This window comes from Micropterus dolomieu, linkage group LG06, assembly GCF_021292245.1.
Source record: "Micropterus dolomieu isolate WLL.071019.BEF.003 ecotype Adirondacks linkage group LG06, ASM2129224v1, whole genome shotgun sequence".
In the NCBI taxonomy this organism is placed as follows: domain Eukaryota; kingdom Metazoa; phylum Chordata; class Actinopteri; order Centrarchiformes; family Centrarchidae; genus Micropterus; species Micropterus dolomieu.
This window is the reverse complement of record NC_060155.1, coordinates 281,342-296,398: the sequence shown is the minus strand read 5'-3', so window position 1 is coordinate 296,398 and position 15,057 is coordinate 281,342. Positions and strand designations below refer to the sequence as shown.

The following is a 15,057-nucleotide window of genomic DNA, read 5'->3' as shown; positions in this document are numbered from 1 at the left end:
GGCTTCTGTATGTTTTTGGTATGCAAGAAACCTTGGGAGGAAGTGGCCTTTCAGCCTGGATTATCTTCACTGTGAGTGTTTTTCCTCCAGTTAACAAAGTGCTGCGTTTTAATAAACGTCACAGGGCGGCTGTACAAGGCGTAGGACTTGGCCATGTCCCGTGTGCGACAAGTGGCTAATCTACGAAAGGGTTTTGACAAAGAAAAGCTAAAATGTCCTGATGATCAGCCTCTGATCTGACTCAGACAAAAACATTTCCCAGAATGAGAGCAGGTTTTAGCCTGAAGGGGTCTGTGACAGTGAAACACCAATTTCTTTCTTTTTCACAAGAGTTCACTACAAATAGAAAAGGTTCTGCAAAAGCACAATAAACAACAGCTCTGTTAAAAGCAGCTACATACAGTGTGTTTAATATCATTTCTAGGTTATACTTCATCTACATAAAAACTCCACACCGACAGATCTGACCTTTGCACAGTTTGGTCAGTGTAGGATTGTCTTTGGGTAAAGTGTGCATGTTGATCATCTCAACCTATTTTTCCATAGAAATCTATTCAACTGTTTTAAATCAAAGCACACATGAAAAATAAACTCTGTTCACCCATGTATTCTAAATTCAGCTTATATTCTTATTAGTGCCTGGTCCATGTCCAGATATCCTGAAAACCTCACATCTAAAAGGTGTCTCTGCCGCAGCTCTGGATCCACCAGGTTTGAGAAACACTGGAAGATCTGTCACCCTGAAAAAAGGTTGTGGAAAGGCTTTCTGGAAAATATGTACAAAAATGATGAAGCAGGTAAATACAATAATAATACTAGCCTTAATGAACTGGATCTATGGAGCTGGCACTGGAGGCTGGGGAGTTTTGTATGCTTTTCTACTCAACGATAGCACAGAAAAAGATGTTCTGTGACCTGACAGGAGAACATGTCGCCGTCCAGTAGATATCTGCTGCTATAGCGGGGGGAGGACTAGAGCCCAGCCAACACTGAGGCTAAGCGCTAGCAGGACTGTGTGGGTGTGCACAGACTCCGGTCTGATCCAGATCTCCCCCCTTAAAGCCTAAGCCCTGATTCCTCACAAATTTAGCTGACGCCACCTGGTAAGTGCTTAAACACGAGAGGCTGCAAGGCCTGAAATGGTATAATGGGCATGAGCACTTTTTTAAAAATCGGAATGTATTCCAGTCTCTTCCCAAGTAAATTGCTTATTTGAAAATGACCTCCAAGGGTCAGTCTGCTGGTTTTTATTAATGTGATGCAGACTTATGGAAAATATTCAGAAAGGGTTCAGAAAAACTGTGAGCGAGCTCTCGTTCACTTGACGATTTGACATTGGGACAGCCTTAAACCTTCAGACTTCCATGAGGGTGGAAAAGTCTCTGGAACTTAATTTAGACCCTGGTCCCTGCCACGTTGCCAATGGGATTGAAGTTAAAAGGATATCACGGGGTGCGGATTAGCTCACCTGGTAGAGTGCGCCCCATATATAAAGCCCAGTCCTTACCGCAGCGTCCCGGGTTCAAATCCGACCTGTGGCCGTTTGCTGCTCATTTCCTGCTTCTATCCACTTTCCTATCTCTCCAATAAAGGTGAAAATGCCCAAAAAATATCTTTAATAAACCCATATGATGCCCAAATAGTTTTTTTAAAAGGGTTTTACAAGCCTGATCTTTATGCACATGCAATCCAAAACTATCTATAGATAAACATCACACAATATTGCTGTAGGAACACGTGTTTTTTCATGCAGACATCACGCCGCGTCCTTTAAGCTGCGCAGAACTCGGCCAGCTTGGCTTCCGGTGCGTTTCTTGCTGCGGCCTGGAGAGCTGGGATTGGACGCTGGCGTTCGGACACTCCTCGCCACGTGGCTTCCCATGGTAGGGAGGAGCGAGGAGGACGGGGAGGGAGGAGAAGAGGAAGAAGAGGTGGGGGACAGAGAGGAGGAGGAGGGTGAGGATGAAGAGTAGGAGGATGAAGAGTAGTAACTGTGTTGGGAGGTGGAGGTGGAGGTGGAGGCGAGGACGAGGTGGTGCTGGTGTTCGCTGCTGCTGCGAGGCCAGTGGTGGGCCGCGCTGACGTTAGCGTGGGATGATGACAAGATGTGGCTAGACGAAGGGAGCAGACGACACAGATTCAGAGACGGGATTAAAGACTTGTGAGAAGGGGAGGAAGAAAATGAAGGGGAGGACAGAGAGGGGGCACAAGGTGGGGAGTTTGACGAAGGAATCGAGGAGACGTTTTTCACCAAGGAGGAAGAGGACAAGAAAGCCTGCTGTCTGGAGCACTGGGTGGAGGAAGGAGAAGACAGAAGAGACTGTTTCCCAGAGGAAGAGGTGGAAGAAGCTGGAGGTGAAGAAGCAGAGGAGGAGGAGGAGGGGGAGGGGGAGGGGGAGGGGGAGGGGGAGGAGGAGAGGCCTTGGAGGGTATCGGTGGTGTCTGAGCAGTAAGGAGTGGACAGAGCGGCAGACAGGTGTTTCCCGGAGCTATGGCACAAGGCTGGGATCTTAGAGGCACGCAAAGCAACGACAGAGCGGTTACTATCCCCGGCTGCTCTACTGCTCCTACCGTCAGCCTGCAAACAGACACCACGGAACACTGAAGTCAGCGCCAACACGGCCCACATGACAGGAGGACAACACGCAGTCTGAGCACTCGTGCATGCTATTCCTATGGCTTGGCCAGCCTGCCCCTTTCTCACATCATACAGTCTACACGCTCACACCACAGCGTGACGTGGTGACACTCACCAAACACACGGTGCCAGAAGCTTCTAGTCACTCACCTGTTGTTAAGGTAAGGGGAATGAAGACATGTCATCAGACCTGTCAGAAGGTTTCCAGCTGCTGGCTGTTCGGAGAGGGCTGAGATGCAGTGATTATCTTAATAATACAGTAAGTATTCAGATCCTTTACTAAAAGTAGCAGCACAAAGTACTCCATTCCAAGTAAACGTCTGCACTGCATTTATGATGACAACTAGTGATGCATTTTATTGTTGCAGTCGGCTGAGCTGCATCACATTTCTAGAATAAAATTAGAATCTGTAAAGTAACTATAGCTGTCAGATAAATGCAGTGCAGTCAAAAAGCTGCAGCAGTTTCTACTCTGGTGGAATTATATAAAATGATATCATGCAAAAGCTAATATCTTTGCTGCCTCCTTTTTGTCCTCTCTGGTTTAGAGCGGAAAAGCCTCTCCTCCTCTTCCCTTGTTGAGTCTGTGAACATGCTAACGTGCAGCTACCAGCAACACTCGGATCTGCTCACGATAACTAAGTAGCACAAACAGGAAACACAGCCATGTGGTCCAGACGTGTGTGTATGGTTTGACACGTTTTAACCTTTCGTTGCAATCTGGTGGCTGTTATCAGCACTAAGTGCTAACAGTACCGCTAAGGCCTTCAAAGCCACCTAGTAAATATGTTGCATGAAGGAAGCTTTCTGTTGAAGTCTTGGTCGCTCGCCACATACTAACTCCCAGGACCCACACATCAACTAGTGCTTACTTTATCAGGAGCAGTTCCCACAGCAAAACGTCTTGATGAGATGAGAGATGGAGGTGTCTTCTTCTCCCATCATTGCTGGCCTCTGTACTGAGACCAGTCTGTCAGACTACAGGCCGGTTTCACTTCTGTTCCCACCCAGAGTACTGTGCTTACTGACATAATGATAATGCAAATGGCAGCTGGAGCAGGAGCTTTGTATCACAAAACCAGCTGCATCGTGCTTTTGCTTTCCATCAAATATGACACAGAAGCGCCTCTCTAATTCTGAATGCATTTGTTTGTTTATATTTACTATACTGGCCAAAGACATAGCAGTAACACACATGACTGACAAAATGCAGTGCTGCTCCTCTCAGGATCAGTTTAGAAAAAGAAATGTGTAAAGTAAAGTATTGTGGTGCCCACAACCACACCATACATGCAGAGCTCACAGGTCAAGATCCACTCCCTGATCTCAAGACTCAAATGTCAACTGTGTTGAGTTCAAAAGACCATCAGCTAATTTTGGATATGGGGGCTTTAACCAAATCAGGGAGTGTATCATGAAAGACGTGAGCCAAGATGAAGAGGAGCGTGAACACAGCCATAAACAGTCAGATAAAAGTGGAGGAAGACCCAAATCTACACAAGACAGGCGTGCACCACCACAGAAACGACCTAAACACATGTAAAACTCACTGCAACATTAACTTCACTAAAATGTTATTACCCACTAAAACAAGAATCAGAAATCAAAAACCAGTCACCGCACACTGAAATGACTTTATTTATTGTAAACAACGTGTTGGGCCTATGGCTTCTTGGCTGTGGCTCAGGAGGTAGAGCGGGTTGCCTACGGCCCACTACATTGCACATTCATAAACCTTATGTCTACGTGTTTGGGGGATGCTGACAATTCCTATGGTGTCAGACACGCCTCTGTGCCATGACGTTGTCATTTCGCATGCAATGGCCGATCTACACCGAACTCTTGTACCTTATCTGGAATGCCTTCCTGAGGGCCTGTGTGAAATTTGCCATCAATCGGCCTCTAGGTGGCGCTATTACTTGGAAATCAAATAACACTCTCATAGACTCACATTCATTTCACGGCGGGACGCCTGGGCCGACTCGCGCGCCCTCCGCAGGGCGAGGGGACGGCTTGCGCCGGGAGGCTTGGACCCCGCTTACAACTGCTTGCAGTTCTAGTTATTATTATTATTGTTATTCCTAAAAAGAGTTCTGCTGTTGCTAATATATGAGAGGCAATTGATATCCACTGGTATCCACTTCCCACTCTAAGTGATTTATTTATAGGTAAGGGTTAGTCATCAGTTAGCTTGAAAGTCATCTAGCTATTTAGTTTGTTCAAATTAAACATTTTTCTAAATTCAATGCAACACTTACATGTAATTTCAGTGGACTAATTCTCTAGTTTAAGCAAATAAGATTTTATGATAATTTATGATGTCCTCGACAGAAGCTACATTTTGCTATGGGACAAACTACGGAAGAGGATTAGGGCCATATGTAAAACATTTATTTGAGTCCAGAGAAAAAAGTAAGAATTCTGAGATTAAACACAGAACTCAGATACATTTTTCACATGTGTCCCTAATCCTCTTCCACAGTTAACCCATGTGAAGTAAATATGATTATCTTTATTCAACCTCATGACACAGTGTCCACCTAAAGTTTCGGAGGATCGATTTCTGTAAAAGTTTTTTTTTTTTTTCTTTCTGAGAGTTGTGGTCGTTCACATAACGATGATCTCTGTTACATTTATCCTCTGTTATTTAGCACTAAGAAGATGAATGTGCTGAGACCTGACAGAAGGTCAAAGGTTGTTTAAGCTGAGAATTCTAATTATTTCAGCTATGCTGACTCAGAGTTGCTAACTTCAGCTGCTAACTCTCAGAGTTCATTTACCTGGCTGGCCTGCTGCTGGCTCCGAGGTGTCTTCTCTAGAGAGCCAGAGGAGGCTGCGTGTCGAGACTTGGAGTGGGATTGCTGAGCGGAACAGCTAGAGCTGCTGCTGGAGGTCTAGCAAGGAGATGCATACACGAGAGGTTAGTACAGACTGGCTGGTACTATGCTATCATTGAAAACCATGTAGGATATACAGTGTTTATATAGTAGAAGCTCCAACATTTAAAAGCAGTCAAAAGATTCAAGCAGCAAATTAAGACCATGGATGACCTCAAACATTGTATCCCAAGGCATGTGACCAAAGTAGCACGTGGAGGGAAATACATTTGAGAAGTGGGGAAAGTCAGCCATCATTGCTGGCTGAAATGGGCAAACAGTAAGGTATCTTGAAAATATAATTTGATGATGCTGGGTGCTGTGAATTGAGGAAAAATGCTCTGAGCAAATAAATTCCCCTTCATCCCAAGGCGCCAAAGAGGAAAATAACAGAAAGGACAGAAGTTCCTTGTAAGTTTTGAGAACAGTCAGTCAGAGCTGTCCTTCAAGCAGAGCACAGACAACAGTTGAGTACACTGCTAGCTAGCTAAAGCTAATATTTATAAAGTTGGTGCATTGTGGCAAAAAAACTGACTGAACAAACATTTAGCTGTACTAAGAAAGTCTTGCCATTGAACCAGTCTGTCTCCAACTACCACAGATATCTACATGTTTGTAGAAAATGGCACTCCTTCAGGCCACACTGACTAATGGCCAGTAAAAGTCACTTTACTTGAAATGACCCAGGCTACGTAAGACAGACTCACAGAACACAATCATGTGTAGAGTCAGACAGAATAGAGAGCCCACCAAAAGCACAGCCCCACTGAAGCCAGCAAGCACCGCAGGCAGAGGAACATCAGACCTGTTTCTTGGTGGAGGATTTCCCTGTGTCATGTGGAGGCTGTGGTTTGGCCCTCTTACTCTGAGTTGGATTTGGGCCCTTGAGGATCTGAGGGGCTTTCCTCTTGGATGGGCTTCTCTCCCTTTCCCGTTTCACTTTGCTTTTAATCTGAGCTCTGTCAATGGAGCCTTTGGAACAACCAGGGGACTCAGGAGCTGAAGACACAGCAGATGATGAGGGAGAAGGCGCAGTTACACTGTTGACTCTGATTTCCAAATGTTTGATGGACTCTTCTAGACTGCCAATAGAGTCAAATGTACTCTCTGGGTGTCTGGTATCACTGGGAGAGGAGACCCTGATGTCTCCGTCACAGGCATTGCCTTCACCCAAGTTGAATTGTTTGGTACTATTGATCTCAAACCTTTTGTATTCCTTTGTCTGCTTCTTGGTCTCATTCACTGGCCTGCTGTCTGATGCTATCTCCTCCTCTTTCTCACAGACAACAACCTCAAGAGTCTTCTTTCCGGTTTTGGTCGTCCCTGTTCGAATGGCCTGGCTAATTGCAGCCAGTTTGTTTTTGGGGAACTTGAATTTGAATTTCCTTTTGGTCTCTGTCTTTGTAAGAGAGTCTGGTTGATCCTGGTCTTGGCTTTCAAGAATTGAGCCATTCTCTGCTGAAGGTCTTTGATGCTGCAGAGAATTCTGACCATTTCCTGGGATGTCTTTAAAGCCTAAGCCTGAATTTATTTCAGTGATACAAATGTTTCTCACATCCTCTTTCTCGTCTTCCAGCTTTGTCTCCTTTTCATCCACAACATCTTCTGGAGAGAGAATTCCATCAAGACATTCCTCACTTTCAAAGATAGTAGAAAGACGCTTGTAGGCCAATTGAATGTCCATAGGCTCATTCAAGATAAGGATAACAGGTTTTTCAAAGTCACTACTGTCCTCCAAACCTCGGTTGGAATATGCCAGATATGTGGGTTCACCAGTGCTGTCCCCAGATACAGTCTGTCCATCACAGCCACTCGCTTTGGCGAGGTCTTTGGACTGTGTCCTGCCTCTCATCTTAGAGATTCTAAGGCTGATTTTAACTGTTGGAGGTGGTGGAGGAGGAGGTCCCTCATCTTCCCAAATATTGGGGCTTAGGCTCCCCCCTTCTTCTGAGTATTGTGATTGGTTCCTGGATTGCTGCACTGTTGCCTCCTGGTTCTGCTGCTTGCTGCTGCGGCTGTAAGTCAAGTGGGGTGAAAGGGGGGTAAATTTTAGGACTGAAGTAGAAGCTACACACTCCTGATCTGAGCTCAGGGACTTATCCTGCAGGAACTTTATCGAGCAGTCACGCTCTGGGGTGTTTCCTTGTTGTACTAACGTCAAATTTGACTTCTTCTCAGCTGGTACCTCTTGGACAATGTTTTCATTAGTTTGGTTAGGACTTGTGATGTCAGTTGCTTGAATGTTTTCTTTTTGCAGAGTAACAATTGTTGTTAACTTGACCTTCTTTTCTGCTGTGGTTGGGGAACACACCTGTCCAACAACCTCCCTGTCAATCTGACCACGCATGTTCACAGTAAGATCATTTTCTTTTTGTGAAGTCCTGTTTGTAAGGCCATCAATCTTCTCTGCTTTCTTTTGGGTTGGTGTTGGCCGCTCCTCATTCTTCTGGATAGTCTGAACATATTGTAGAGCTACAGGTGGGGGTACCTCCACCTTCTCTACTGTTGCATAATTTAAGGAAGGCACCTGTTTAACCACCTTCTCCTCTTTGTCCTTCTCCTCATCAGGACTTACACTGTCTTCACTGTGTTCTTCCACTCCAACTGCTGTTATGAGTTTATGAGGGCAGCCATCTGGCATTCCTTCTTGAGGGGCTGACTGGTCGTCCAATGGTGTTAACTCAGAGGGGCTCTGATTGGCCACCTGTGATGTTGGAAATGCCTTCACCTCCCTTTTCCATTGCTTATTTCCACCCAGCAAATCAATCTTATTTGACAATTCAGTAGTCACCTATAATTAGAAAAGGCAAGAATAAACACTTCTTCATCTTCAATATAAGAAAATAAATTGGTTTTCTATCCCATTATATCCTAAAACACGGTGATTGTTTCTCTAGTATGTATATACACAACATTCATCGTTATTTACAATGTCAATATGAAGATATTCAAAATGTACAAATTGTATTGTGTATTGTGTCTGTGTGGACCCCAGGAAGAATAGCTGTTGCTTCGGCTACAGCTTATGGGGATCCTAATAAATTTAATGAAAAAAAAGTATTAAACAAATGGTATTCACATTTATTGGAGCTTTATACATTACCTGCACAAACAAATAGCTGCACATTGCTGGCTTGTCTCTGACACTTGAAGACCTGATAAAGTTGCTTTAGCAGCCGTACATCATGACAACACAGGGGGCTGTGCTGTTCCAGGTAATGCAGGCCAGTTTACCATACTCTCACCTCTACCCTTTTCTTCACCTTTTTTGTCTTTTGTGACTTATTATGTTTACCTTAGTATGTACTTTACATTCAAAGCTAATTTTGATAGGATAATGATTGTAGAACAGAAACTCAAAAACAGGTTTACTTTATGTGTTACTTAATTTGTCCCCATGCATTCAGTATTTATTAACCTTTTAACTACTCAGATACTGACAGAAGTGCCTCATGTCATGTTCACTCCATGTCAGATGTATTGTCAATGTTACCAGCCCTAGAGTAGACACTGGAACTGCTACTAAGGTGGGTTAAGAGGTCAACATAGCTGTTAAACTTGAAGTAAACTGATAGTAGTTTTGACAGACAGCTTCACCTTTGTTAACATGCAGAATCATGTAGATATGGTTTCCAGCAATGTGCAAAGGAGGGTAAGACTTCACAGCTCGACAGCAGCTCATTTCACTTCGGCCTTATTGTAATGAGCTGGAATTGTGTTTCATTTGCATAGAAATGTTGAGTGAGTGTTGAGTTTAATGACAAACGTGATTGTGTGTGTGTGTGTGTGTGTGTGTGTGTGTGTGTGTGTGTGTGTGTGTGTGTGTGTGTGTGCCGCTTCTGAAAAGTTTCTGTGACTAAGCCGGAGCACAACTGGAACACAGTCAGTCATAGTGTGTTCCATCCCAGTTACAAGGAAATGAAAGATGTGAGAAGGTACAGCAGGGTGGAGAGCTGAAGTCTATTAATCCAAAAAGGCAGAGGGGAGATATATATATATATATATATATAGTAAGTATGTACAGTGCTTGGTAATGTGCACCACTAAAGCAATTAGAAGTGAACTGTAAGGGCCCAGAGGTGGCTCCTTTATTTGTTTTATTACTGTGTGTGTATGGTAAGGCTGAAGGGGTCCCTTGTGGGTCAATTTGGCCCTGTATGCCCAGTTTTTCTGTCCAGAGTCAGACTGTGTTTCTTGACCCGTCAAACTTCCAGATATCACCTATTGCCTTGGTGAGTATTATATTGTTATTACTGATGGAAAGGGAGGACCGACTCCAAAAATAGGACCCAGAATTATCATTTGATATGTTTCGGCCATCCTGTATATGTCAAGAAACACCACGCTGTTAAATGTGGAAAGGGGGTTTATTCTGGATCAGGTTAAGTGTTGTAGTTTGGAAACACTTGTCATGGAAACCAATAAATGAATTATTAGAGAGAGACACAGCAGCAGAGGTAATTAGATAACGTAAAGGCCTCAATGGCGTTAAAGCAGAAATTGCAGCTGTTGTGGATTAGAAGCAGGAAAATAGTCACTGCAAAGCACACATCACAAGAGAAGTCAAAGCAGATAATTTTCTATTCTCATTCACGTAATTCTAATGTATGGATTATTCATTGTTAAGGTAAATTATATTACAGCAGCTCCATCTAGTGGACAGCTACAATACTTGTATATTCTGTAAAAGTGATACTTGGTTGAACCCTGCTAGACATGAATGTGAATGATGAGAAAATCAATGAGTTGTGTACATCACTAGTTAAAGAAACATTGGGCTTCATTTAGTTAGAGCTGCTTAGCAATGGAACTCAGTGTGGATTAAAAGGTTAGTTAGTTAGTCACAAAACTGTCCTTACACAGTAGTGCTAGTATTCTAGGAAGCTCTTTTTACCTTAGCCTCCTCTCTGTTCTGGAGCTCAGAGGCAGAGAGTTCAACCACACCTTTGCTCTCTAAATCCCTCATAGTGCATTTCTGAAAGACCTTGGGTGAGAAGGGCAAAGGGTTAAGGTCACAGAGACGGGGAGGGTCAGAGGCACAGGGATGCAATGGATCCTAACACCTTTTATTAATGTGTTAATGTGCTCATGGTATCATGCAGAGCACGCAGTCCGTCATTCAGCAATTGGAACAGCAGCGGACTTGATGACAGCCGGACCCGTTAGCCGGCAGGACCTCACATCTCCGAAAACGTTGTAGCTAATTTTTAAATCAGCTCTGTCTTGAGAAATTGACCACACATTTGGAGTTTTAATCACTATATTCTATTCATAAAAAAAACTGCATTCCATGAGACAAGACCAGCAGTATTATAACTTACAGTTGTGAGTTTTCTCCTCCGACATTTCCACTTTTTGCCGCAAAATGCATTCTGGGATACTTGGCTATCCGAAGTCCACACAAGTCACCACCGATGCAGGCTCGGTAAAATGGGTGGAGCGAGAACACAACCGGGTATATTTGACTGCACCTAGCTAGATGCAGACTTTTGAATTGGAACAGAACTTGGTCTGTGACTCATGACATTTCACAAGTCTGCAAGAACACAAGTACAGACAAAACGCAGATTGAGAAACACTACTTTCTGGAGTCAGTGTGGCAGACTCGTTCCACACATGTGCAGTAGATCGGTTAGTGCCCTGGTAGCGCAGACGTCCGCACAGAGCCTACATGTACCCCTTCTGATGACGATGTTTTAGTCATGAGGACCGTAGTAGAGGACCCTCGCGTACTTGCGGAAAGTATAATCCTTGCTTTAGGAAAAGGAGATACAAGCCGTGTCTGTTCTTTAACAGATTTGATGCTATGGCTCCTGCCCATCCCCCCTCTAACTCAGCTGCTGTCTGCCCTCAAACACCACCAACCCCACTACTCCCCCCTCCAGCTCCTCACTGTCCCCCACCCTTCTTCACAATGTCTTCAACATGAGCCTGAGGCCCCATCTACACGACTCCGTTTTAGTTTAAAAACAGAATTAAAACAAATACGATCTCCGTCCACAGCAGAGTTTTAGCTCAGAGTTGATCCCTGTCTACATTAAAACGACCGAAAATGCACATCTAGTAGCCGTTTACGTACACCAGTGCCAATGTAAACATGAAGCAGATGGTCTCTTCCGTAGTTACAGAAGATTTGGTTAAAGAAATAAAGTAAAGTAATGCAGACGAAGAACCACACCAGATTTGATTTTGCATGGACCAATAACGAGCGGCTGTAGCAGCGGGAAACAGACTGGGAGTCGTCGCAAATTAAATAGGCGACATGCACAGTACAAGTGTAGGCAATAAGTGTTATTTACACAGTACAAAATATTTTAATAAAAATACCAAGTCAACTCTATAGCATGGTGTTTCTGCTTTGCATGACTTTTAACACCCAATCACAGAGCTAAGCGTGAGCGTGATCGTTTGTAAAGTCCTCTGTTTTTGCCCATCTTCACTAAAACGCTCTCCGGAGTTTCAAAAGGAAAAATGGGTTCAGCAGCCTTTTCAAACTTCTCCGTTTTAGGTCTTCATTTTTGACATTTTAGTCTGGACGGGAGGTGCAAACGTAGCAGAAGACCTCTTCTGGACCTCCTCTAGTTCGCCTACCAGGCCTGACTGGGAGTTGAGGACCCCATCATCTTCCTGCTCAACCTACGCCCACCTGGACAAGCCAGCGAGCACTGTGAGGTTCATGGTTTTTGACTTCTCCAGTGCTTTCAACATCAACTATTCAGAGCCATCTCTATTTTCTAAGGAGGCCGAGGTCCTTCAACATCTGCATGACGATGCTGAGGATGTTTAGTCTGTGGTGGCCTGTGCTATCCTTTTTGCTGTTGCATGCTGGGGCAGCAGGCTGAGGGTATTGGACGCTAACAGACTCAACAAACTGATCCGCAAGGCCAGTGACGTTGTGGAGCTGGACTCTCTGTCAGTGGTGTCAGAGAGGAAGATGCTGTCTAAGCTACACATCATCTTGGACAATGTCTCCCACCCACTCCATGACGTGCTGCTCAAGCACAGGAGCACTTTCAGTGCAAGACTTATTCCCCCAAAATGCACCACAGAGCGCCACAGGAAGTCAGTCCTGCCTGTGGCCATCAAACTTTATAACTCCTCCCTCTAAGTGTCTGACACACGGACACTTAGTTTTAAACTGGACATTGTAGTGCAATATATCTACATCTATACGCAATATATAATACATCTATATACATATATATAGATGAATAGACCAGTCCTATACCAAATGTGTACTAAATGTCATGTTGGCAGTATGCCATACTCACTGGATCTCACTTTTAATAAAAGGTCACTATGACCCAGGAAAGCACATAGCAGCATCAGGTCTGGTGTCCTAGTAGCTTCCCCGGTTGAGTATGTGATCTGCTTAAGTTGTAAGAAATAGAAAATTACCAAACATACCTGCAGCTCTTTCATGAATTTGTTGTCCTCCTCCTCTTCCTCCTCTTCCTCCTCTTCCTCCTCGTCCTCCCTGTGTGCTGAGACTGTAGCAGGGGTGGAGGAGTAACCAGCCAGAGGTGCAGGAGCACATATCTGGGGTTTGGGTTTGACTTCTGATGCCTGTCTTGGGGGTTTTGGCTGAGAAACCACAGGCGGCTCTTTGTCTTTCTCACCCTCATCCTTAAACATATCAATGAGCGAAAACACAGCACAGCTTGAATGATCTACTTGGTTGCATCAGCGTCGCCAGGTCATTTTTTTCGGGGCTTTAGTCCCGGATGTTTTGACTGTAGCCCCAAATGTAACTCAACAACAGCAACAAAAACATTTTCCATATTAATATGCAATAATCCCCATGACGCAGCAATTCTCTCTGAAGCGGATGTGATCTGCACTTCTTCAGAGGTGCTGATGTGAACCTTTGTGCAGATTTGTGGTGAGATTTTCAGTTTCGGTCATCTCATTACAGTCCCAGACGGCTCAGTGTCTGTTAGATGGTCTAAAGGGGGAAACCTACTTCCCTATCAGCAGAGCCAAAATGCAGGGTGATGCACAACAGAGGGGCAGGTAGATTCTGTATAAATATTATGACATTCTCATCAGATAACAACTTTGAGACTCTTGTCTCAAAATATTATTCCGCAAATGTCAGAGAACACAGATATGTGTGAGAGATTGTTAATGTCCAGAAAGTTTTGAGCATAAGCAGAAAAGCTGCTGAAAGCCAGGAGCTATAAAAATACAGGAGTTTCTAGCTGAATTCAAATTAATTAAGCTAATTTCTCATTGAGGTGAAAAGGTGCCACATGCATGTTTAGAAAGACTTTACTACTTCAGGTAAGCCTGCACTCAGCAGGAATTAATTAAATGAGAAAAGTCGATATACAGGAGAAACATATCTGACAGCAATACAGAATGCCTGAGAGCCTTACTGCATTATATTACACAATATTTTTTTTATTTTGAAGTGTTAGTTAGTGCTAGTTTCATTAAGTAAAGCAGCTATGGGGAACTATACTGCGAGAAACTAGGGCTGAGATGTCATTTTTTTAAAAATGCCCCAGTTTTCACTTTAGCTGCTAAATTTAAGCTAACACTACGCTAGTGATAAACACAATTCAGCATACTGTTAACTGCTCCTTAGCTTTGTCTGCTGGCCAATACATGACTGCTACGTATCTGTGTAGCTAGCTGCAAATTCTGAAAATGATATAGGCTATATAACTTTATGACTCTCGCAACAAGACACAGTCAGCATGATAACGAGATGTGTTTCTTACTCTTGACTTCTTCATCAAAACTTCGGCTTGCCACACACCAGAAAAGAGCTCCATTTTATGATTTGGCCAACTTTGAGGAGTTTAATGTTAATTAGCTACAGATGTTAAAGTGACATTTGTCCCTTTAGCCAACAACATGACAAATTCTCTTCCTCTATGTTGGTGTGTGTGCTCACATACATACCTGAGCTGCAACTGGCTCTTTCCTGCTGGTGAAAATCACCTCTCCTGACCTTCCTGTGGTAACACCTGAACTTACACAATGGAACCTGGGAAGAAAACAATACTAATTAAAGCTGCAAGCAGCGTTGGGCGGGCCCTCGCACTTGTAAGCGCGTCCGCGTGTGAGCCGGCCGAGTTGTATATTCTGGAGCTCTGCCGGTGCGGCTGTGAATTTGTTACGCGGTTATGACGCCGCATGAAGGTGTTATATGTCACTTCCTGTGTCCCCTATGTGGAGCTACATAGCACTTGCCGCTATGAATATAAATCATTATTGGTGTGTAGATGTCTGCGGGGTGGGAGAGTTATCAAGCACGTAAAGTTTGTTTCAGATGTGAGCATGTACACTGAACAATAATGTACCCAAACAATAAAATAAATTCCTTTTATATTTCCCTGCCTTGTTGTTTATGTGTACATACAGAGGAAGAATGTGAGAACAGCACACATTTCATCGTTACTGTGTGTTAGAGCATGGGAGAACAGTGGATACTTTTAATACAGCCCACACCCCTAATACTGTGTAACTATAACAAGTAGAGAACAGAAGAAAAAGATGTTCTTTCTTTACAACTGTCTGCATAGCTTATTCATA

The 15,057-nt window shown here is 43.9% G+C and overlaps 1 protein-coding gene across 1 annotated transcript in view; it reads right to left on the bottom strand.

Moving 5' to 3' along the window:
• Positions 1–1,756: 1,756 nt before the first annotated feature.
• LOC123972388 (sickle tail protein homolog) overlaps positions 1,757–15,057 on the bottom strand; it is a 152,445-nt gene continuing 139,144 nt past the window's right edge. Inside the window, exons 17-22 of the mRNA XM_046051873.1 lie at positions 14,425–14,509; positions 12,922–13,140; positions 5,419–5,532; positions 2,422–2,578; positions 1,941–2,349; positions 1,757–1,874 (exon numbers count right to left, since the gene is read on the bottom strand). Coding sequence (XP_045907829.1) covers positions 1,757–1,874; positions 1,941–2,349; positions 2,422–2,578; positions 5,419–5,532; positions 12,922–13,140; positions 14,425–14,509 — 1,102 coding nt within the window. The remainder of the gene's footprint in view (positions 1,875–1,940; positions 2,350–2,421; positions 2,579–5,418; positions 5,533–12,921; positions 13,141–14,424; positions 14,510–15,057) is intronic.